Below are 24,475 nucleotides of genomic sequence, written 5' to 3'. Positions count from 1 at the left end.
GCAAAATTATGACAACTTCCTCAGCTCACCACTGATATCAATGACGTGATCATCAGGAATGATAAAAGCTTTAAATATCAAGAGATATTGGATTCATTTGACACATTCAGTTTGAAGTCTTTATTACAAAGGATTTCCATCACAAATTAAGACACTGGTTGCTGCCGTGTTCATCCAATCCGCTGTACAAACAACCGTCAGTGAATGAACCCGGCTGAAATGTTGCCATGTTTCATATAAAACAGGGATGTTGGTACAGAAATAGTGATCCCAAGACAGTAAGCCTGTTGAAGACACACAGGCACAAATTAAGAATGTCGAGTTCATTTACACAATACTTCTTAGCCTAGAATTTGAATTAAAACAAACAAGACAAGATAAAAGTGAAGAAAAAGTAAAGACATTTTTGCCAGATGTGGGCTGCATCTGCTTGTTAATGTCAACTATATTGGAGGAATAAATAAATCTGAAACTGTAAAAGTATTTCACATTTCCATTGACGACAGCTGACAAAAGATGAAGTGGTCCTCAGAAGTTTAACTGAATTATTCATTTATTCTCATTTCATTATAACATGCTTTATTCCATCTTTAAATAACAAAGGGTGTATAAATCTACAAACTTGCATTTTCCTATTTTTTTGTATAAATTAAATGTGATATTGAGGGTAAAGATTAGCTGAAACTTACAGTAGAAAAAGGAGAGAAAAACTACGACCTCCACATCCAGCAGTGACAAAAAGATTGGTAGAAACATGAATACAACAGCAAATCGATTTATAAAACAGAAATCAAGACAAGAAAAGTCTTTCTGAAAGAAGAGTTGGTTTCTGTCCGACAGCGACGCTCATGGCTTCAGAGGAGCCCAAAGTGTGTGCGTGTGTGTGTGTGTGTACAGCATCTACATACACACACAGTGTGTGTTTATATTGCATTTTTAAAATCAGTCCGCTTGTGTTGCGTTATCCTGCTCGCGTCAGCAGCTCCTGCGCCCAGGTTTTGATGGCCGACGTCGTGTGTTGGAGCAGTTGCCATGTTGAATTTGTGAAGTGCAGCGCGTGACTCCGGAGACAAGACACAGACACTTCCCCACTGCAAGGACAAAACCAGCGTTCAAATACACAAACACAAATATGTCAGTCGTTTAAAACAGAAGGGAGAACTGCTAGTTTGACCAGATTAACAGCTATTTTTCCTTTGGACTGTCAAATGTCTTTTTTATCCGGTGTGTCAACAATTAAATACATACATGTAGTTTGTCTCCTGTTTTCCAAAGTGTTTTAAATGAAAACACATTTTCACAATGTCGGTATTTACCAAATATCTTTATTTTAAGTTAGGAGTGAAAGCCTGCAGTGGAAATAAAGTCTGTAGCTGTGGGTACTGACTTGCAGGAATCCTGCAGGTTGGTCCACGCTTGTTGTAAAACCTCAGATATGTAAGTCAGCGCCGGGAGGACGTAGTTCTGGTGGATGAAGAGGAGAAGCTCCTTCAGGTACGCCAAGGCCTGGAACACGCTGTCAGGAGTGTTGGTGTTCACCTGGAAAACAAAGACTGTCAGCTGCTGACCCAACGTAAAGTAAATCGCTATCTTACGGAAGAGGATATGACTTTAATCTCAAAATTATGACTTCAGAATTCTGATTCTGTGAAAATCCAAATAAATTATTAGGTTTCTGCCAAATGAGTGAAAATAATCATAACTGTCTGTGAAAGGATTTGTAATCCTGCACTTGATCCACACTGAGAGGCAAAGTTACATGTTAGATTTGAGTTTTAAGGCTACATTTACCCCATGGTGAACAAACAATTTAAATAATTCTAACATCAAAGGTGAAAGTGCTAAGATCAAAGAGAAAAGTGCTACGATCAGAGAGAAAAGTGCTAAGATCAAAGAGAAAAGTGCTAAGATCAAAGGCATAAGTGCTAAGATCAAAGAGAAAAGTGCTACGATGAAAAACAAGACGCAATTGTACCCTCTACTAAGCATGTGGGTCACTTTCAGGTCACATATCTGGAAGTGTGAACGTCCATGGTAAAAAACAAAAAACAAACAAATATCTGATTTGACCAAACAAAACAAAACAAAACAAAACAAAAACAAAACAAAAAAATCAGAACTGGCTCACTTCGATCTGCAGCATTAACATAGCCTTAACGTTACGGCTGCAACCACATCGCCTTTTATTGGCGAAATCAAAGCCAAAATGTTAAGATCAAAGCCAGAATTCTGAGGAAACTAATTTCGAGGAAAAGTAAAAATTTTGAAAAAAAAAAAGTTAGAATTCTGAGATCAAAGTCCTGTTTTTTGTTTTCTACCCAGAGCCCCAATCTTCTTCTGTACATCTTACCCAGTCTATAACCAGCGGCGTTGTTTCTCTGACCCATAGGATGAACTGGGAGGCGTTTTCCGAGACGACGACGGCTGCTGCTTTCGTTTTCTCTACGGCTTGCTCCAAGACCGGCCCCAACACACGCACACACTCAGAGTAGTAGTGAGGAGTGTTTTTCTCCAGCCAGCTGCAAAGAAAGCAACACATTGTGATTTCACACAACACTGTTTAATATAGCACATTATCGCTAACCGCCTCTGGATCAGAGGGGATTCATGGGAATTTCAGAAAAAGGTTTCAGCACATGATGAGCAGGAGGTCCGACCTGAAGCCCTGCTTTGTGTAGAAGGTTATTTTGCTCCAGGCCTGCTGGGAAACGGCTGCGACTCCAGAGCGGCGCAGATACATGGCCGTGGTGGAATCTGAAACAGAACCACAGCTACAGCAACGGGCCTCACGCAAACTGTGGAGCTTCGGATGAAAACGAAAACTCTGCGCTCATCCAGACCTGCGACTGAGCCGTGAGACCGGATGTCATGGACGACGAAGCCGGCAGCGAACACAAACAGAACCATGAGCAGTTTGGACCAGGGGAACCCGCGGCCACGCATCTTCACCTGGAGGTTCTGGAAACAAAACGGCTCTTTACAGGACTGGGTTCAAGGGAATATTCTTTTAAAACTAGAGTTTCGAAACAAGTAGTTCCACTCAAAATAACCCCAAAAAATAAAACGATTAATTTAATTAATCACGATTAATCAATTACTCAAATAATTGTCACATTTTAATAATCTATTAATTGTTATGTAGCGTGTACAGATTCAAAAAAGGTCATTTGTTGGAAAAAACAGTCAGAGGAGTAATTAAGGCAAAACATTAAAAATATATATTATATACATTTAACATTTAAGACAAAAAACCCTTTGTAAATCTCTTCAACACAAATGTCTCATAAAAGGCCTTTTTTAAATCTGTATACTCCCAATAATCAATTACCAAATTAGTTGATAATTATTTCAACAATCAATTAATCATGATTAATCGTTTCAGCACTATGAGAATTAATTGCTTATTTGCTTCTTTTAATCAATTTCTAATTTTGTATAAAAAGGCTAAAGTAGTTGAATAAAAATGTGCAATTTTTTTTAGTTAATTAATCAATAAATAAAACAATTGTCAGTAGGAGCCTTAACAATTATTTCTTTTTCACTGAATTTTAAAAGTTTCCATTAAAAATGGATGGAAACATAATTAATGTCCGATATTTTGAAGAAGAAGGAATAATTGTTACTTTTCTGTGCATATAAATTTAGTTTGTGTTATTTTTGTATAAATGTGACAGAATTCAAATGATTTGATAATGTGATTTTTCATCTCACCTGGCACAAACTATTGCAGTCCTGAAGGTCTTGAGACTCATTTGTGTCTCTCATTTCATCGTTGGTCACTCTGAAGGACTGGATTGTTTCCTCAAGGTTCTTCCGCAACTACAAATTAAAAGTAAAGCCAAGAATATTTACTAGCATATATAAAAATAAGCGTTTCATTGATCTGACTAGTATTTGTCAGGAAGGTGCGTTTGGTTTATGCGCCATCATGATATTAATCAGGAAGTCTCACCTTTGGCGGCAGCGTATTCCACGACTTCAGTAAGTGGTTCAGCAGCAAACTGGAGACGGAAAAAAATGGGAAATTTAAACGTAGGACAAATCGAGACGCATTCAGCTTGAGTTCAACTTAAAGTTTTATTTTCACCTGGATTGGGGTAAATGCTTCGTGTAGAGCTGCCTCCACACTCCGAGGCTCTGAACATCCACACACAAGCACTCAGTCATACTGCTGAGCAGCTGCAGGAGAAAACATGAAGCAGAAAAAAAAATTCAGTTTTTAGGAAGATTATGAATTAATTTCAAATTAAAAGCACATTTCATGTCAAAATGTAATATTTTCCACTTATTTTTTAACATTATTAAGGATTAACTGATAAAAGAACGGAGGAATAAATATGTAGAAAAAATATTTTCCAGTTGGCTGAAATGATTAATCATGATTAATCGATTATTGAAATAACCACCAACTAACAGTCATCGATTAATCGTTAACTGGAGCATACAAACTAAAAGAAAAGGCCATTTGCTGAAAGAAAAACGCATTCAGAGCAGTAATTAGGCCAAAACTGTAAAATATACACATTTTGTAATAAAACAACTAAACTTTGTAAATATGTTCGACCCAAAACTCAAGTCACATTGTTTAGATTCAAATGGTTCAAATTCTATGAAAAAAAGTCCATCAACTTTTTCTATCCAATTATTAATCAGTTAATCGAAAAAATAATCAGCCCTCCACACTATTGAAGATATCAAGTAGTGATTTGTTTATTTGTATTTTTCAATGTATTTCTAAATTGTATCAAAAGGCCAAAACAAAAAATCTGCACAACATGGCAATTAATTATCAAAAATAAATAGATTAATCAATAACTAGAATATTAATCATTTATCATATTAGAACAAAAAATATTGTGTCTCCAACCAGAAATCTAAAAGTCTGACACATCATCCAGGTTAAAAGCTCGTTAAGCTTTTAACGAGCAACTCCAAACATTTGGAAAAGTTTTTCTGCTACAACGTCTGTGAGGACTTTTCCCTCGACTTATTTCTTAACATCAACGTTAATTATTTGTTTCTCCTGTCAGCAGCCTCACCTCCCTCTTCATGTCGTCCGGACAGTGCGGCGTGGCTCTGGACAGGAAAGACGGCAGGTAGGTGTGCAACGTGTTCTCCGGTTTGGCTCCAAACGCCAGGACTTTAAGTCGAGGATACAAATGTCTCAGCTGCTCCTGCAAGCTGTTGGAGGAAATAGTTACTACTGCCTTTATCTTCACAGAAAACAAAACATTTACTGCGTTATGTAAAAAGTCATTTTACTTCAGTAGCTGAATTCAGATTAATTACGTGCATTTTGATGTTTTAAAGCCTTTATTTCTGTTAATTATGAAGATTTTCTGCTTACAGCCAATGAAAACAATAAAGCTTAGAATTTTACATCAAAAGTTACGGCTGCAACTAACAATTATTTTAGTAATCGATTAATCGGATTACTAATTAAAAGGTTAATTTTCACTTAACCTTTTAATGCTGTAGTAGAAATACATTAAAAGATGCAAATAAATAATTTAATTAATTTTTAGATGAGAAAATAGTTCTTAAAATGCAATAATGTATCATTCCTTTAGTCAAATTAAACCTAAATATAAAACTTGGCCACTTGAGGAGTTTCGGCTGAAACATAATCACAGATAAAAGGTGTTTTATTCTTAAATATAAAATATATATACATTTTTAACAGTTTTTGTTTAATAACTGCTCTAAATATGTTGTTTCTTAACGATTAATCGATTACTAAATTTGTTGATTATTTCAAAAGTTGATTAATCATTTAAACTCAAATAATATTGTGCTCTTAAACGCCGTTAGTGAAAGTACAAAAAGGCTTGTTGGAACACATTTATTAATAGTCGCGTTGCAGGTCAGAAAGTTTGCATAGGAAAATGAAAGAAGCTTCAAAGACTAGCTTTGTATTGTTAGCTTGTATTTACCTGGGTGACAGGGCGTTTTTAGGCATGAAGGCAAAATCAAGCAGAGGAAAAAACTCTTTAGGACCCATGATGCCAAACCCTTTTGTCAGGTTTGTATGAAGTCTGGAAAAAAATATAAACCAAACAAAGAAATGTGAAGATCACCAATTCAAAGTAGGAATACTGTTGATTCCTAACAGATTCACTTCATTTTCGAGCTGCAAGCAAAAGATGTGAAAATCTGTGAATAAATAGTTTTGTTTTTTACTAAATGATTTTTATCTGGCAAACTTACAGGAGAAGTCTTTCTAGGTAGGCGATGGCATATGCAGACAAGGACTTCGTCCCCAGCACAGGAAGCATGATGCCGAGCCACACTGAGCACAAACCAGAGAGACACGACTCACTTCAGGAAGCGTTCAGAAATAGATGCTTCGGCCTTTTTGTTCTTTATTAAATCAACAAATAGTCGACTGTCATAAAGTAATTTGTTTTAGAGCATCTGGTGCATTAAATTTTAAAATAAATCAACACAGTAATGTGATTTTGTGAGGTTTCAAATGAAGTAAAAGGTAAAGATAAGCAACCCATAAATCAGACGAGTCTTTTCTCTCCTTCAGAGAAAAATGGTCTTCAAATAATCTAATTTTTCCTGATTATATAACAATCCCATAACGCTCCTCGTAGGAGTGTTGGCAATCTGCAGACTCTCAGTCTCAATAAAAACAGTAAAATCTCTGAATTTCTTCTCAGAAGTATTGACATACCTAAGAATGTTTGGACATTTATTTGGATTTTGACAAACACAGAATTAGTTAGAAATCTGAGAAAGAAAAGCCAAAATTTTGAGGAAAAAAATGTAAAAATTCTAAGAAATTCAGGGCTATACTTAATATTTTTTGTGACCCTACTCCTCTCTCGTAGTCATAATGTGTTGCTGCTAATGTCACTGTTGCTCCAGTGAACTCCAACCCTAAATATTTGCAATCACATCTTATGAAAGTGAGAGAAAAAGCCAATAACTCATTTATTTCCCAATATTTCCACATACTGGCACAGAAACAGTTTACTTTTACACTTATTGAACTTTTCCACTTTTCATCATGTTACAACTTTTAAATATTTGGATGTTATTTGACAGAAACATCACAACATATTAAAAAAGGCACACAGATTTTAATATTCATGTCCATTTAAGAATCAGGTTCTACTTTATGTTGTTCTATAAGAACAAACACTGGAGTTTGTGGTTCTATATGTGAATATTTTTAAAGGCATAAATGTTAAAACACATTTAAAAGTTAGATTTTTACCTCGTAAGCCCTGGCTGAGGTCGTAGAAACCGGCTTGACCCAAAGCCCACATGATGGTCAAACATTTCACCGGACGGTTCTGGACTGATCGCAACAACTCCAAATACTGGGGAGGAAATTACACGTTACACAAACTACCAGAACGTCGCACATAAACAGGAAGCAGCAGCAACAAGCCAGGCAACTTCTACACTGAAAGTATCGCTGGGCAACAAATGGATGATATTGATTGGATAAAGATTAGCGTTTTGGAAAATCTGTTGTTTTTTTGCCACCGTGGTTCAGAATGATGTCGGCGCATCTGGGGCGGCCATTTTGTTTGACAAACATTTTTTCACAGCTTCTCTTTGAACTAAGATCAACTCTAAGTCAAAATATTGTGACAGTTAATAGTGTAGCTACAATTTTTTCTTAAAGATGAAGTCGTCCGGTTATAATATCTCCAGAATAAATTTTATGAAAACTCCAACACACAAAGAAAATAACAAAACATTAATTATCCAAACTTTTTCTCATAATTTTAAGACTTTATTCTGGTAAAAGTGTGTTTTTATTATGCTTATGCTTTGACTATATTCTTGTAATTAAAGAAAAATTATTTAATTTTCTGTCGTCCAACTCAGAGAAATAAAAAGCTACTTTTTGAAAATATTGTCTGTCAATTGTAATTTCTTTTTTTAGAAAATTGAAAATCGTATGAAAAACCTTGTGGATTTTATTTTAAAGCCATTCCAACTGAATGCGACGCTCACCTCTGATAATTTCTGCGTGGCGATTTTGGGTTTGTCCTGCAAAACCGCCTGAATGCAAAGCCTGTATCCATGAAGAGGTTCCCCTGAAAAAAGAAAAATCATTTTAAATACCCTAAACGGTTCTCCTCACACGTCTGAAAACCATTAGAAAGTAACAAACCGTTTACCTGGCTGCTTGTCCAGCTCCCTGAGCATCGTGGAGACACAGTAGTCGAAGAAATCAGGCAGAACGTTGCTGCAGCGTCCGATGAGGCCTTTGACTACGCCCTTCAGCTCTTTCCCTGTAAGGCAGTATGGATAGTCTGGGGCCAAAGAAGAATATAAATAAACAGGGTTTCCCAACAGTAACAGTCAAGCATTTTCAAGGCAAGTTTTAAAAACTTTACAGCACCACTTTGGAGATAAAAACAATACAAATGAATGTGATAATATTCCATATTCAACAACTGGGATGAACTAAGACATAGCTAAATTAATGCTTTGAAATGTGTTACATACATTACATTAGGCCTATTGCAATAAATCAATAAATCACTTAATAAATTAAAGCAAACAGGTTTATCGTTTTCTCCTCCCTCTTTCTACTAAAACTGGATGATAAAAGTCTTCATTTTGGTGTTTTAATGTCAACTAACCCCTTTTCTTTAAGGACAAAACGACATTAATTCACACAACATGGTAGCAAAGAACAACTTCTTTTAATTTCATGTGTTTGACATGATTGAAAAGCTTGGAAACCACAGATTTCACAACATATAAATAACTCAAAATGTCCATGAAAATTTCAGGTTGTATATAATAAGATGTTGGGTTATTGTTTGAGGTTAGCTGGTCCGTGTTTGTTTGTCAGGTGCGTTAAGTTATGCATCAGCCTGATAAAGTTTGAGAAACCCTGCTGTAAAATGTTAGCTCTCATTGTGAGCGCGCAGACAGCCTGCAGACAGCCTGCAGACAGCCTGCAGACAGCCTGCAGACAGCCTGCAGACAGCCTGCAGACAGCGTGTGTTTCGCTGACCGTGAGCGTAGCTGCAGAGTGTGGGCTCGTTGTCCGGCGCCGTTAGCTTCAGGTTGAGGTATCCTGCCAGGTCTTTGACCCAGACCGACGGGTTTTCTGGGAACAGCTCCTGACTGCGAGCCAGCTGCTGCTTCAGATCCCCGATATCCAGCTGGAATTAAACACCAAACAAGGCCGTCTTTGAAAAAGCAGCTCGTCAGGTGACGCTCTGCGGCGAAAACATCTCAATGCATCTTTGTTTAAATCTTTTTAAGTCCAGTAAATTAGTTTAAAATCTGTATCTGATTTCTCTTAAGCTCTTAAATCGAATGATAAAAACACGTTTACTTACAGCTTTGAAGGCTTGCTCCAGCGTTTTGTAAGTTGTCGGTGTGTTTGAGCTGCTGGGTTGGGATTTCTTGGACGGTTTACTGGATGACGGCTTCTTGCTCTGAGGCTCAGCTGGCGGCGGGACCTGCTCCTTGTTCTGCTTCTTTCCCATCTTCTCAAAAGCCTCGAACAGCGTCTCCGACATTTTCACCGGTGCTGAGGGGAAACAAACCAGCAGAGGTAAGACGACTGCAGATAAACGCAGAGAGTCTGAGAAAGTCTCTCTCTATTTTTCAGGAAGGTCAAATCACTGATTCTGGTTTTTCCTCCCATCCGCCCTCCCTTCATGGTTTACGCAACAGGCTGTCGGCATCCAGAAGAAATTTGATCCAACTTTCACAACTGAATTTACAAAAACAACATAAGTTGCCTGACCTACTCAGATCCACTTATGTCACAGAAACACTGTTCCACCAGTAGAATTGAAATTTACATGCATTTAGAATAGACATGTACAAAAACGTATTCTTGGAGGGAAAAAAGGGCAAAATTTCAGCTAAAAGACCTCAGAAATAAGAACATTCTTGAGTTGGAAAAGTCAAAAACTTGCTCAGAAAAAAACAAAAAAATTTGAGATTGATCTCAGACATTTTCTACAAAAAACAAAATTTCTGAATTTGAAAAGTCAGAAATTCGCTAGAAATTTTTTTTTAGAAATCAGAAATTTTCTAGGGAATGTTTTGAAATGTTCCTCTTAGGCACACTTGATCAGTTTAAGAAAGTTACAAAAAAAAAACTAAAAGATTGTCCTTACAAAGTCTTATGGCATTTAGCATATAAAAATGTATTTTGCTAATTTTAAATGACTGAAAATAAGAGGAATTTGGTCTGATTTAACTTCAGACCGCAAGAAAAAAAGTGTCTGTCTTTTTATTGTCTACAAATATCTGGTTTGTTGATAAATTAACATTTGATTAATTTGACTTTTAATCAAATGTTAGATTCCACTTTATTACTAAATTGTGCAGTTTGAGTATCAGTAATATTCAGGGACTTTATACAGAAATCAAACACTTTCCAAACACTGAAATTCAAACATTTTGAATTATTTAAAGCACCTGGAAGCTATGGGAAGTGCAAATAATGGCAGCCTTTTGGAAATCAGACAGCAAATGTAAGGTTCTAAATATATATAAAAAATACAGTTTAAAATGTCAAATCCAATTAATTTTTTTTTTTAAAAAAGCTAGTAGCGGCTCTATTATATCCATGAGAATTAAATGTATTGATTTATTTATATTATAGCTCGTGAAAGAAAATTGTAGATCAGTGTAACTGGGACCTGACAGTTTAAAGTTTAAAAAAACAAAACAAAAAAAAAAACAGATCACTGCATGTCTAGTCTTTAGGTGCAGATGGAGCGCGCAGCTTTCAAGTAAGAAATCTCATCTGATCGCTCAGATCAGATGAGATTTTTCAAGGTTCTGAAAAATAAATGTGGTATGAAACACAAAATGGTTTCATAACACATAAGATCAGATGCTGTTGGTTTTAGATTCCAATTTCTCTTCAATAAATGCAGAACGCAAATAAACTAAGTAGAACATTTTTATGAAGCATCATGATTCATTAGATACACTTTATAGATTTATTTGTAGAGAAATTCTGTCTAAATATGCAAATAATTATCTTACTGAACACAGTGATAATCTGCTGCTGTTTGGTGTTAATTTAAGATGAATTACTTGTCAACAGAAATGTAAACACAAAGACGAAAAGATGCTTTTAAAGCAAAACGTTAACAGAGCCTCCCTGCTGATGTTGTTTATTGAGCAAAAGACTTTGGACGGGATGACTCAGTCTAGCATAAACGGATCACAAGGTCAACATCTTATTACTCACATTCTTAGTTACAGAGAGCATCTGCTTGCTGCTCTTTACAATTAAATTAGATCAATACCTCTGCAAAAATATCCAGAATTAATAAGTCTGAACACTCACCAAGTAATCATTTCAAAAGATTATGAAACTCATTTACTAAGCCACGAATTCAGGAACATTTAGTGTCAGCTGTGTCGTTTTGCTGATGTGGCAACTTGGCGCCCTCAGTCCAACCAGTAATCCAGCTAAATGCTTTTCAAACTCTGAAAACCTCAGATGGGACACCCACAGTAGCTTACAGCCACTTATTCTGCTTTCTAAAAGTTGAAGATGTACAAGTTAAATAATCAAAATGTGCATTTTGTGACTTATAAATCATGCAAAAATATGTTTAGCTAATAAACATGAGGTGAGGTGACAGGTGGGTCCAGATCTCAGATAAAAACACTAAAATAAAGCAGGAAGTGATCAAGGGAGTTTCCATTTTACTTTGAAATACAGGGTTATTATTACAGCTGCACAACATCAATAACATTTGAATGTTCCCTTTATTTTTTTGAGCAGTGTATATTGTCATCCAGGACTAGTTATGCGTTATTGACATCCTAGATCTGAATGAATGAAATATTCTCATTGAATACTTTGTTCTGTACAAAGTTGAATGTGCTGACAACAAAATCACACAAAAATCATCAATGGAAATCAAATTTATTAACCAATGGAGGCCTGGATTTGGAGCCACACACAAAATTAAAGTGAAATGTTCCCTTTATTTTTTTGAGCAGTATATAGATCATGATTAATTTATTTCTTCTCTGTCACAGTCTCTCCTCCACTCTGAATCCATCCAACAGACCAAATAATCATTTTATCAACAATCATATCTGAAAGGGGCGCAATACATTTCAACTGTATTCAAGTATTAACATTTGGCCAAATAATAGAAAATTCACTTTGCAAGCATACATTTTTATATGAATTTAGTCGTTCAACCGGATTGATCTGTTTCATCAGACCGCTTAGAAAACTAAAGACTTCCTGCCTGATAAAAACCTGTTTATTTTAGTGAAATATGCAAAGAATAAGACATTGCTCCCAAAAGAGGAACAAAAACAAGGACGAGATTACACCTCGGATTTATGTTTGTAAAATAGCCTTGTCGTTTTAAATGTATTTATTTTTTGTCTATTTTAATTTAAAAAATAAAATAAAATAAGGAAATGAGGATTTAAACTGTCCTTAATGATCAGCTAGGATAGCTGAAACAGTGAAATAAAAACATGCTACCCAATATTTAATTACTGTTTTAAATAACAAATCACTTCTGAGTTTAAAACGCAGAAAAGTTAAAGCTTTTCTACATGAGACGTGATGTTTCTACTGAGCGGCTAGGATGCTAAATGCTAACGCTAGCTCATTAGCTTCCTACAGGAAAACTCAAGACCGAGGAAAGCAGTCAGTGGCTGGTTTTTAATTTATGCGTCTGTAGATTTATGTATATAATAGCTTGTCAATTTGAAGGGGAAACATTACCAAAATAATATTAAAAAGGAAGAAACACTGGATGAAGGCTAGCAATTACAGTTAGCTTGCCAAATCAGTTGACAGCTGTGAGACACTCAGCAGCTCTGTCAGTTAACATTGTGGACATTTTTATTTAAAATAAAACACACACAGCTATAGATGAAACACCTCTTTGCATAATTTTCATTAGTAAAATTAAAATCCCATAGGAGCAGGAGCTAGCTATCAGGACCAGGCCTGGTTCACTTACGTCTGGACGGTTGGTTAGACTCCCCGAGGGCTTTCCTACCCCCGTTTCCGCCGCTAGACTTCCCTCCTCCTGAGTTACTTTTCCTCCCTTTCTTCACTACCTCCCACTTCCCAGCCGAGCCGTTGTTAGAGGCCATGTTTCCAGTCCAGATGGGTCAATTATCAGTTCGTGAGGTACCGTGACTTTAATTTCTCTCTTCTTGCTGCTAACGTGACTACGACGAAGGGACACTCCGTCAGCTCTGATCAACGGCTCTGCCACGTCTCGTTGACGGGCTGACGTCAGCGGGCATTGCGTTTAAACCGTTAGCTTTCATTTCAGCCAAACTCGGAAATTCTATGGAAAGTCATCTTAACATTTAATAGCCAGACTAGCTAAGCATTCCAGATATCTTACTCATACAATTGTAATTATGGATATCCAAAAACCTAAGTTTCTACTAGCAATAATACCCTTGTTGATATATTTTTATTTAAATTTAGACTGGTAAGAGTACTATATGAACGAGGAGAAATTATATTATTGCTATCTAAATGAGGTATTACAGATAGATGGGGATGTTGGTTGAATGCTAAAATTCAACACACATAAAACACATTTAATAAAAGACTAATAATTTGCCTTGTAGCTAAATAAATAAAAGTAAGAAGATTTTATTTGTAAAAATACTGAATTAATTGTGAATTCACTCTATTCTTGTATTGTGAACCAAGGGGCCAAACAAAATCATCCAGAGGGCCACAAATGGCCCACGGGCCACACTTTGGACATCCCTGTTCTAACGGTTGAAGGCCTGAATTCTGGTTAAAAATCATGAGCTCATTGTTGCAAGTGTGTATCGTTCCAATATTTATCAGTTATTACAATAGTAGTAAATTACATTTTACTATTTAGGGTCATTTTGAAAACACTGAAACATTCTGGTTTCGCACCATTCCCGATCTTATTAAATTTGCAAAACAATAAATATAACCATCAGTTCAAGAAGCTTTAAACCAAACAGAATCAAGTTTTTTGCAACCTAATAGGAATATTAGTATATTTAAGTTGTGCAATAATAAATCTGACACAGATGTCATTTGTCAGATAATCTGGTCAATAAACAGAGCAGCAAACACTTTTCATTTTCTTGAAACCTCAGAGCTTTATTTCATTCCAGCAGTAAATCCAAATGATGCAGGTTGGTCACCCGGCCGTTATTCACCACAACAAACCAAACCTCTGCTGTCCTCGGCAGCCATGTTGGCGTTTCGACGCTTTGCAACATGTGAAAACTCAAATGCGGCAACAGAGGAATAATGGTAGCAGCTAACATGTTTAACTAAATAAACACAGTCAAACATTAGTATTTAGTAGTGTTGGTCTGCAGTGTTTGTTCATTCATAGATTTATAGCCTGATATTTATTTGTTTGATAAATAAAAAGACGCCTTTAACTTGGCCACTGAGGAATTCAATGCAAATTAAAAAAAAGAAAAAAAAAACATACTTCTTTAGAACAAATCTACAAAATATAAAATTGCATCTTCCTGTGTCTTCCTGGCAGCAGCCAGTCACTGCATGTTGGCATTTTGGATCATTTCGCTCGGCTTGTTTCGCTACATTTAGTGCAAGACCTTCAATCTCCCCAAATCCAAACCATTGTTTGTTTTTTCAGAAACTGTACAGAGCAGATTAACAAAGATAAATAAATAGAAACATAAATACACCATGCGGTGGTCACCTAACGAGCCGTCAGAGCAGTTTCATGATGAACCCGATGTTTTCCCTCAGGGCGATGAGTCGCTTGAAGCATGTACATGTGTGCTGTTCAGAGTCTGATATGTCTAATCGTTCACTTGTCATCATGTAATCAAAATATTTCCATTTTGCAGGCCTTTTTTCGATAATCTCAGCTCGAAAGTAAAACAATCACATTGCTAGTAAAACTTGGTAGTGTTTCATGTATGAACTCTCGGTGCAAAGGAAGCGGCTTGTCTCCTGGAAAGCGCGGCCAGCTTTAAAATCCCGTTGTGACTCTGAACGTGACTCATCGTGCCGGGCGTCTGCCCTCTGGAAGCAGGTTAGAGCTAGTCAGTCAAGCCGGGCCGGGCCGGACCGGGCCGGTCCAGACGCATCTGGGTGAGCATCCTTTGCAAGTCAAAGTCTGGGGGAAGCGAGCCGGTCCAAAAAAGTCGTCATGGACATGTGAAGCCGTGAATGAGATGGAGGAAGTCAGAGAGATTAAGAATGAACTTATGGGGATAAAACCAGGCAAAAAAAGACTTGATGGTCTGATTAAAGTATGACAGGTGATGGAGGCGGGAAAAAAAGGGGAAGATTTCAGAACTCCTGCTGATCTCGTCCTTCGTCGACTTCTTCGTCTTCTGGAGGCGCGAATCCTTCCTGCGGAGACAGTTTGACTCAGTTTTTATGTCTGTGTTCAGGGTTTCCCCCAGTGTATTATAAGCCTGGCAGGCCACCAGGCTTTACTTGTGCCCCCACCACGCTAACCATTGTTTATTTATTTAAATCTTTTTAAAATGTTTGCATTTTTTTAAGACTATATAGTTGGTGTTTAAGTGTTGATCTTCCAAAATATGATTATCAAGTGATATTTTCAAATTTCCTGTCAACTTTAAACATTTTTAACTCAAAAACACAACTGAATTTATGTTAAATGTGAAATAATTTGGCAATACTTTTCATCAATATTAAGCAATTTAAAACAAGCTCCTGAAAAGTTACTTTTAAATTCATTTTCTATTATTTCAAGATATTTGCACTAGATGCAATCCAAAGTACTTGATAAGATTTTGAGTTTTTGCAGTGCTGTTTTATATAGATTTATTTCTGCATTACTTTCACTGTTTATGCTAATCAGGTTTTGTATTTAAAGGGATAATTTTATGTTTCCAATCTTTGTTCTTGAAGTATTTCAAATGATAACCTGTCAGTGAAACTGTTACTTGTAAGATTAAAAAAGTATTTCCTGAAAAGTTTACTCAAGTACCGAGTAACCGATCAAAACATGAATCATTTAATATCTCAAACTCGTTAGATTTGTCAAAATAAAATGTAAGTGAAACTTTTGGTATTTTAAAGAGCAAATTGAAAATAATTCCTCTAAATAACATAATTGCAATAAAACAAAATGAGGCAAAAGAAACTGTTTTCCAAATCAGTTTCTTTCAGTGTGAAACTTAAAATCTGTAGGTTCGAGTTTGGTGAATTTTTGGTTAAAACATGTTTGTTCTTCATGGATTGTTTTGATGTCCTCTTTGTGGTTGTTAGGGTGTTTTCTCTGTAAGCGTGTCGGCGTTTGAGCATGGCGGCCTTTGTTTACCTCTGTAGCGTACAGGATGTCGATGATTTTGCCGAGAACTGGGTTGTTGTCGTTTTCCTGACAGATGAGCTCAATGTCTCTCAGTTTGCCAAAGTAAAAGTCTCTCTCCTTCTCCAGCCCGTCGATGGTCAGCTTCATGTCCATTATCTGCAGCCAGACACCGAACAACACAAACTGGGACACTCAGACACAACCAGTTCAACATACTGGGCAGCTACGTCCCTGGAACAGTTAACCTGAGACTCCCCATGCAGGTAGTCAGAGTTTGGACTGGACAGAACCGCGGTACCTGCTGGTTTAGCTCTATGAGTTCTGCGTCTCCCCCATTGCGGGTCACTGGGTTGTTTCTGCGGGCGGCTGGTGGGTTGATCTGTCTCTGGGGGACGGGGACAGTCTTCGGCGCTGTGGGAGACGTTCTCATGGGGCCTGAAACAGAAATATTTATAGTTCTGGAGCCATTTGGGATGTTTTTATGGCTCATATTTTCCTTACAGTTGCTGCTTTTGATGTTTGGTAAACGAACAGAAAGGCTTAACTCTGACATTTTGATTAACTTCACTTTGAAGATAAAACTTAAGGCAAACCAGATCCCTTCAAAGAAATGGAAACTGCCCTCAGTTTTCCTAATCGGATGAATCAAATGAGGGCAATAAAAGCTGTTTTTGAACAAACACCCCAGAGTCCCTCAATATTCAAACACAAACTTTCTTTCTAGTTGCAGCTAATAATAATAATTGTAGTTTTAAATTAGCTAACAATTATTCTGACAATTAATAGATTAACTAGATTTTAAAAAGACACATTCTGCAGATTTCTTATTTTAGCCTTTTTGTACAATATTAAAAAAAAACATTCAGAGATGCAAATACACAACTTATTCGATTCCTTTCTTAAATAAAAAAATGACCATTTACTTCCTAAATAACGTAAGACTGAATAAATGGTTGATCATCTGCAGCAGAATAAATATTTTCCAATCAATCAATCAATCAATCAATCAATCAATCAATCAGTCACATTTATGTCTATGGCACATTTCAGCCACAAAGCAGTTCAAAGTGATTTACATCATAAAAACACAAAGATGTAGAACAGAGTCAACAACGGAAGCGTTACATTTCAGTCAAGTGCCGTCGTTACACATCAAAATGTTTATTAATGTTTCATTTATGAAATTTAAAAAGCATCTCTTAGCAGGTGTGTTTTAGTCTGGATTTAAAGGAACTCAGTGTTTCGGCTGTTTTGCAGTTTTCTGGAAGTTTGTTCCAGATTTGTGGTGCATAGAAGCTGAACGCTGCTTCTGTTAACATCAACGTGTGGAAAGTTTGTCTCTTTCTGCTTAACTTGACATAATTACAGCGAAGGGCTGATCTGTTGATTATTACTGATTAACAATTTGATAACAAAAGCTGTTTAATAGGAGATTTGTTTGCAGAATTTGAACCAGGTGAGGCTAAAAATGCCACTTGACAAATTCTGGTAGAACATATTTAAAGAAAACTTTTTTTTTATCTTAAATGCAAAATGTTTATATATATTTACACACTCTACACTATATAAACCCACAAACCACAGCTTGTGTTGATTTTCCCACTTCTTTGGCAATATGACAGCACACCAAAGACACACCAAAACACACCAAGGCTGCTCACACACAGCAAACCAGAACTATCGGATCAACAACCCAAACGCCGAGCTGATGCTGGATGAGGCTGTTACCTGAGCGAGGGCGTCGCTTAGGTTTGGGATGGATGGGTTCCCCTGGTTACAGAGGGGATGCGGTGAGGTGACGATTTATTACATGAAGCTCTGAACCAGACACACACACACACACTGGTGTCCTGTGTACCTGGGTTAGGCGGTGGCGGCGTTCCCTCCTGGCCCTGCCTCATCAGTAGCGGGTCGTACTCTTTCCCGTCGTAGTTGGCGTCGAAAAACCTCTTGAACCACTGGAGGAACTCAAAGTTGTCCTGAAACTTCCCCTTCACCAACCTCTCCACAGGAATGATCTGAGAACCGCAGCAGGAGAGGAGAGGAAGATTAGGAATACTGAAGAAAATATATTCCAGACCTTAATCTCAGGGGCAGGAAGGTAAAATCTGCGGCGTTTGGCTTCAGACGGTTAAAGGCAGTAAGCAGCGCTCGTCGAGTCTCACCTTGTCCACATTCATCCTCTTGAACGCAGCCTGTAAAACCTTAAAGTTGTGAATGTACTCGTGCTCCAGCTTGGCGTTGAACTTGACCTTTTTCAACAATATGCAGCCCGGAAACAGCATGTCCATGAACTGGCAGTAAGCGCCGCCTGCAGCAGGAGGAGGAGGCGTTAATGGAATAAAATCTGTTTGATCTGATTGATGCTTATGAAACGTGGCTGCGAACCTGAACAGAGCTGCTCGATCTTTGTGTAGGTGAGCTGCAGGGAGTCGTTGACCCAGGCCAGCATGTCATGGCGGCTCAGGTTGTCCGCAGTCATGGAAGTGGAGTAGACATTCACCGCCATCCTCCTGCGCCACAGATTATCAACACATGCAGCAACTAAAGGATCAGCGTGAAGCTACAAGAAAGGCTGTTCCTTAAAGACGCTCACCTGGGCTTAGTTTACGTTGGTGTTTAATGATTGACCACCAGACGGGGTTTGACCACCTAAGAGAAAAGATCTGAAGACAAAACCAAAAATAAATCATGTTTATTATAATTAATTTAATTAATCACTGAAGGTAAAAACGTGTTTTTAATCAGAAGAAGAGAGCTCATAATGTGTTGCTCTACGACTGTTTGATACAGTACTGCCACCATGTGGCGGTATAGATGTGTTGCAGTTATTGTAATTTTAAAGAAAATAGCTTTGTAATTATTTTAAAACATTTTTATGTGCATCTGATAAGGCCTGGATTTTAACTCAGAGTGTTTGTTGTAAATGAATGATCTGATGAAACTTTTTATACAAATATAGTATAAAAATAGCCCACATTTTCCCTTGACAGCACATTTAAATGTCCAAACAAATTCAAACAAATAGGTTTTTTTTTATATCAGACTCAAATGTAATGTTGCTCAGAATCATCTAAAATTAAATGAACTTCTTTTATTTTGTGCTCTATCTGCTCTAAAAATCTGTTTTTAAATATTACCATGGAAATATTATTTATCAACATAAATTTTAAATGTATTTTTATGAAAATCATTATTTATTCTTCAGTTTAAGTAAGATACGCATTAATTTTCTGGTCCTGTCCTTATATATGAGCGACTGCAGACATGACACTGTTTTATAGATTTTTTTTCATCCAGTTTCTGCAAATAGTAAATTAATTGGGACCACTCTTAGTCATTTGTAAATAAATTGTTGTAATAGAAATATAATCCATTAATAAACTCTTTCTAATATGTTTTTTACAAATCCTATTAGCAAACATAATAAATATTCATCAAATCTGTAAAATTTTAACTCTTTAAACTAAAGTGTTGGCTATTTAATTCCTTTTTAAAATTAAGACTTGTGCTTTTTTAACCCCATGTGTGCAGATATGTAGATTTATAGCACATTAACTAAATCTTCATCTAGCAGAAGATGAGGGAACGGAAAAAAAGAACTAGAATTAGATGTGAAATTGAAATGGAAATGTAACAAAAACAGTCTTTATAATGGGGATCCAAAGGCAAACAGATTATCAACTGATTATCACCCTATTAACTTTAAACCGTCTGAAATACTTCAAGAAAAAAATGGAAACATAAAATTAAACACAAAACCTGATTTGCATAAATAGACAAAGTCATGCAGAAATACATCTATAAAACACAAAATCTTACCATGTTGTATAGTGCAAATATTTTAGTAAATTGAAATGAGACAAAATTAACTTACAAGTAATTTTTCAGTTCTTTCCTTTTTAATTTCTTAATATTGATGAAAAACACTGGCAGATTATTCCACTAATAACATGGGGAAATCTGTTATAGGTTAAATAATCTGCAGTGAAACTAATCATTTTACAACAATATTATAATAAAGTTTATTTGATAGGGACAGACACACATCGACACAGACAAACTGAATAAAACATCATCCCATGTTTGCATCATGGTGCAATAGCAACAGCTAATTCGCAGCACTTGTCCCTAGTTGGGCCGTATTAAGGAATTATTTATTTAAAACAAGCTCCTATATTTTGTTGAAAATTTACTTGTAGGTTAATTTTGTCTTATTTCAAGTTGACTAAGCTTTGAGCTATAAAAAGAAGATTTTGTTTTTGCAGTGAATAAAAACCAGCAGGTCTGACCACTTCCTGCTCTGAACCTGCAGCTTGTTGCAGATAAACTGGTTTGCTCTAATCTGAGCCTGCGTTAATCCCTTTAGCCCAGTATTTAACGCGCTCTGCTTGGCGTCTCCAGCAGCAGCAGCAGAAAGAATCAGTCCAACAAAACCGGAGCGTTTCCTTGGGGCCGGTCCAACACCAGCAGCACACAGGAAGCTGAACAATCGCTTCCTGACTGCGGCGCTTCACAGGTGGCGGCGTCAAGCTAATGGTGTCAGTATGGCCACCGCTGCCAGTTTGACCAGTTTGACAGCCGCATTTATAATCAACAGAGACCAGTCAGAAGTCGTCCTTGGACAGGAGAACTGGTGAACGTCTCGTCAACATAAATAAAGAAGTCTCATTGCAACTAAAATAGCATTCAGGTCAAATAAAAGACATTCAGAAACATCAAAGTATTTATTTTTAATTTATTATCAGCAGAGGCCGTATGAACGTCTCTGTTTAAAAATAACTACTTTCTTTATACAAAAATCTGAGTTTTGACTAAACAAGGCACTTATTTAAAGGTTTGGAAATGTAACTAATACACAATGTTTTAAAATAAAATGAAGGAAATTAAATACAAATTAGTCGGAAACCCAGTTTGCTCTTTTGTTTTGTCAGATTTCCTATATGTAAACTTTATTAAATCATCCTTTATCGGTTGAAGTTTTTTTAATAAGAAAAATAAAACCTTGTTAATCACATTTGTGAATAATCTGACTAGGGCTTGCCGCATAATCTGATAAAAAAATGTTTAAGCACACATAGACAGAAAGTGCTTTAAAGAATTGTTTAGTGATTTTCCTTATTAATCCGTGATCTGATCTAAAGATGATCAATACATTTGAATTAACAATATAAACAGATTTACTGTTAATGATTTAACAGGCACTACAACAAATAGAGCAAGGAGTCAGATTATTCTAGGATTTAGGAAATAATCTCCAGATGTAATTATATTAGCTCTTATCACAACCACAAAGATACCAATTTTAAAACATTTTTACAGAAAAGAGCAGAAAAGTTTGTCATTTTATCAGCTAAACATACCAACAATGGTCAAATTTATTCAGAAATACAAAAACCTAAACAAACTAGGCTATTCAGACGTTATTATTCTCAATGAGAAATTAATTTAAGATTTAATTTAAACTTCTTTACAGGAAAAAAAAAAAACTACAGTCCAATTTGATCCAAATTATAAGACAGCAGTTAACTTAAATGTATGTTAATTGGTAAAATATTTTCCTTCACTGCATTATCCAGAGGTCGCTGATCATATTTAGAAGAATATCAAGTGACCTCTGACCTTTCAATCACCCAGGCATGAAAAGGAAACTTCCAAATTCAAGGAAGGAAACCGTGTTTTGTCAACACAGCCGACAACTTTCAAACAACCAGGTCAGACGCTTCGCCACTTCGCTAAGAGGACAATTTATTACCATTTATTTAGCTAAAAAATACATTAAACTAAAAAAAACTGAATACAGAGAGAGAATTTTAGCTTTTAGGCGCAAAAGTGATTAATATGACACATTCTGGATTAGAGTTTTACTTTTCTTTTACGTAATCATAAGTGACATTGTTTTAAATGCTGTTCATCTGTTAACAATAATACGATCAGAAGCAACAGGTGAAAAAAGCAAGTCCAAAACATTAAAAGACTTTATTAAAGTGAAAAAATTATCATTTTAAATGACTACTTTAACGCCTGGCTGTTAGCAGCAGCTTGAAATCTTCACCTTGTACTTTATAGAGTCTAAAACCACAGAAATGTTTGAAAACTTTAACTATTTTTGATCAGTTATTAGCCTGAAAACACAAAAAACAACTAAATGTCCAGGAAAACTTGGAAGGAAAAAGAAAAACCAAATACTGAGCAGAAAACATCCAAAACAATAATACTCAGTGCAGATTCAGACTGAATAAAACTATAATAAAATGAAAAATTAGAATAATAAAACTATAGCAAAACCGTAATGAAATGAGGGTGGTTTAAAACATTTGCACAGTGATACATAAAAGCCTATAATCATTCACTTTAGTTACGAACGCTTACTTTAAAATGTCTATTTATGTATTAATAGAATGAAAACATGAAATAAATGACTAAATCCTGGAAAGAAATTTAATAAAAAAGATGTTACTGACTGAATAACATCCCAAAATAATCCTGCTCAATACAAGACTAAGATTGAATTTAACAGTGAATAAAAGAAACATAAAACTGGAATACTGTATAAGTTTATTAATCTAATTCAAAATCAAAGGCACAAAGAAGTTGTTGTTTCACTTGTATATTCAAATACGTATTTACATAACTATTTGTTTGAAGAAGAGGAAGGCAGAAGGATAAACTTATTTGAGTCCTTCCTTGTACATATACTTTATTTATTTTACACACCATTCTTCATTTAAGAAAAAACAAGATAAAAGCAGAACTTTATTTCTTCTGCCAATCAAATAAAAACTAAGAAACTCATCAATAAATTTGGTTTTATTTAAATAACAAAAGATTTTAGATTTTCTGTTTTAAAAAAACCATTTCCATCATCATCCCAGTCTAAACTGCTCCTCTCCATCTTTTTTATATATTTAAATTATTTTTTGTTCTATAAATCGTTGGAATACACATAGTTTATAAACTCGTTTAAACACATTGAATTCAATGTCTTCTTAAATTATATCCTCTCTGCGAACAATTCCTTCATTTTTACTAACACAATAAATTATTTCTCTTTAAATATTGTTTGTGATATTTTTTTTCATGTTTATTTCATATCAATTATCCCTTTGACAAGTGTCTATTGTTGAGCTTTGGTCGTTGTTAGCAGCTTTTAAAATCGGTTTTCACAGATTATGAAAAGTGATATTATTACAAATGTAAACCCGGTAGAATTGGGCTGAACTCCGAACCCGGTCCGGCTCGGTTTAACGGCTCAGTCGGACTCGTTTTAACGGATGACGTTACAACCGTTAAATGCACAGACAGGCAAGCTAGCTCCCGGCTAACTACACCGTTAACGGAGGCGAATAAGCTAACTGAGCTAAAGAGTACCAACAGTCCATTTCAATTTATTTGGGTCGGTTTAATTTCATTACGGCGCTGTCTGTGAACAACTAGTCCGTACGGGGTGCGACTGAAAACAAGACTTTTTCCCCCATCCAAAGCACACCCCCCTCTGGAGGCCTTTTCGATAATACACACACGCATCACTCCAATGAAAGAATGCCTGTCTCCTGCGGGACGGGACGGTTTTTAAATGTGGAATTCAATATATATATTTTTTACCAAAAGACCGCAGCTTTGCTTTCAGAGTGTTCGGGCTCTGAGTTAAGATAAGCAGATATTACTCACTGAGGTGAGAGCTGTGCCCTTTCTCCGTCGTGCCGTTGTTTCTGTTGCTGGGCTTTCCGTTGCTATCCGACTGCTCCCACCTAAGCTGCTGGCACTGCGCATGCGCCGCGCAGTAGCAGCTTGGTGCCGCAGTTCCAGTGAAACTGGAGTGTTGGAAAAATCCAATAGAGATACAATGGAAGTGCTAATATACGGTAATCTTATAATCCAGTTACACAGACATGCGTTTTCTAAAGTTAAAGTAAAGTTTGGGTAGCATAAAAATTTATTTTTCGGAAAAATAAAGTAATGCTTAACTATAAATTACAAAGATTAAGGATTGCTCATACATCCAAAACATCCCAGTGGGGATATTATGCATTTTTTTTGTATCCTTGCAGAGTTGCAGGTTCCTTTCTACAGCAGTCAATGGGCAAAACACAAGATACACCTTTTGGGAGGACTGCTGAGTCAAAGCGTATCCTAAGAAAGTTGAGTGGAAGGAAAAACTCTGGTAGGAAAAGGTACCCCAACAACAGGAAGTACTACTGTCT

General features: G+C 36.2%; 2 protein-coding genes across 3 annotated transcripts; both read right to left on the bottom strand.

The window, feature by feature from the left end:
* Positions 1–105: 105 nt before the first annotated feature.
* Positions 106–13,253, bottom strand: tmem214 (transmembrane protein 214). The gene is made up of 17 exons (XM_015002231.2): positions 12,957–13,253; positions 9,324–9,517; positions 8,993–9,143; positions 8,145–8,279; positions 7,978–8,060; positions 7,226–7,331; positions 6,208–6,289; positions 5,934–6,035; positions 5,040–5,181; positions 4,088–4,179; positions 3,953–4,001; positions 3,712–3,819; positions 2,841–2,958; positions 2,658–2,754; positions 2,351–2,519; positions 1,388–1,539; positions 106–1,091 (listed from the first exon to the last, which is right to left on the bottom strand). Exons 1-17 carry the CDS (start codon positions 13,090–13,092, stop codon positions 962–964), a joined length of 2,046 nt encoding a protein of 681 aa, XP_014857717.2. The 5' UTR covers positions 13,093–13,253; the 3' UTR covers positions 106–961.
* An 821-nt stretch (positions 13,254–14,074) lies between these two features.
* On the bottom strand, positions 14,075–24,056 carry LOC106926991 (microtubule-associated protein RP/EB family member 3). Of its 2 annotated transcripts, XM_088001988.1 has the most exons (9): positions 23,943–24,056; positions 18,868–18,937; positions 18,660–18,784; positions 18,437–18,582; positions 18,130–18,289; positions 18,000–18,041; positions 16,570–16,706; positions 16,281–16,427; positions 14,075–15,340 (listed from the first exon to the last, which is right to left on the bottom strand). In XM_088001988.1, exons 3-9 carry the CDS (start codon positions 18,778–18,780, stop codon positions 15,278–15,280), a joined length of 816 nt encoding a protein of 271 aa, XP_087858114.1. In that variant the 5' UTR covers positions 18,781–18,784; positions 18,868–18,937; positions 23,943–24,056; the 3' UTR covers positions 14,075–15,277. The 2 variants fall into 2 exon arrangements, with proteins under 2 accessions (XP_087858114.1, XP_014857719.2); XM_015002233.2 differs by lacking the exon at positions 18,000–18,041.
* Between the last annotated feature and the right edge of the window lie 419 nt (positions 24,057–24,475).

This window comes from Poecilia mexicana, unplaced genomic scaffold (assembly GCF_051168715.1).
Source record: "Poecilia mexicana isolate PSO_F unplaced genomic scaffold, ASM5116871v1 scaffold_21, whole genome shotgun sequence".
Lineage (NCBI taxonomy): Eukaryota > Metazoa > Chordata > Actinopteri > Cyprinodontiformes > Poeciliidae > Poecilia > Poecilia mexicana.
Note: the sequence above shows the minus strand (reverse complement) of the source record. Positions and strands in the feature narration are given on the sequence as shown.

Excerpts from the sequence above, each read along its gene's own strand:
- tmem214 (XM_015002231.2), bottom strand. The coding sequence starts at position 13,092 with ATGGCCTCTAACAACGGCTCGGCTGGGAAGTGGGAGGTAGTGAAGAAA. Across the intron at positions 7,332-7,977 it reads CCACGCAGAAATTATCAGAG|TATTTGGAGTTGTTGCGATC; the intron begins GTGAGCGTCGCA and ends TTTCCTCCCCAG. Across the intron at positions 6,290-7,225 it reads CCTCAGCCAGGGCTTACGAG|TGTGGCTCGGCATCATGCTT; the intron begins GTAAAAATCTAA and ends GTTTGTGCTCAG.
- LOC106926991 (XM_088001988.1), bottom strand. The coding sequence starts at position 18,780 with ATGGCGGTGAATGTCTACTCCACTTCCATGACTGCGGACAACCTGAGC. Across the intron at positions 16,428-16,569 it reads TCATAGAGCTAAACCAGCAG|ATAATGGACATGAAGCTGAC; the intron begins GTACCGCGGTTC and ends GTCTGGCTGCAG. Across the intron at positions 15,341-16,280 it reads ACATCCTGTACGCTACAGAG|GAAGGATTCGCGCCTCCAGA; the intron begins GTAAACAAAGGC and ends CTGTCTCCGCAG.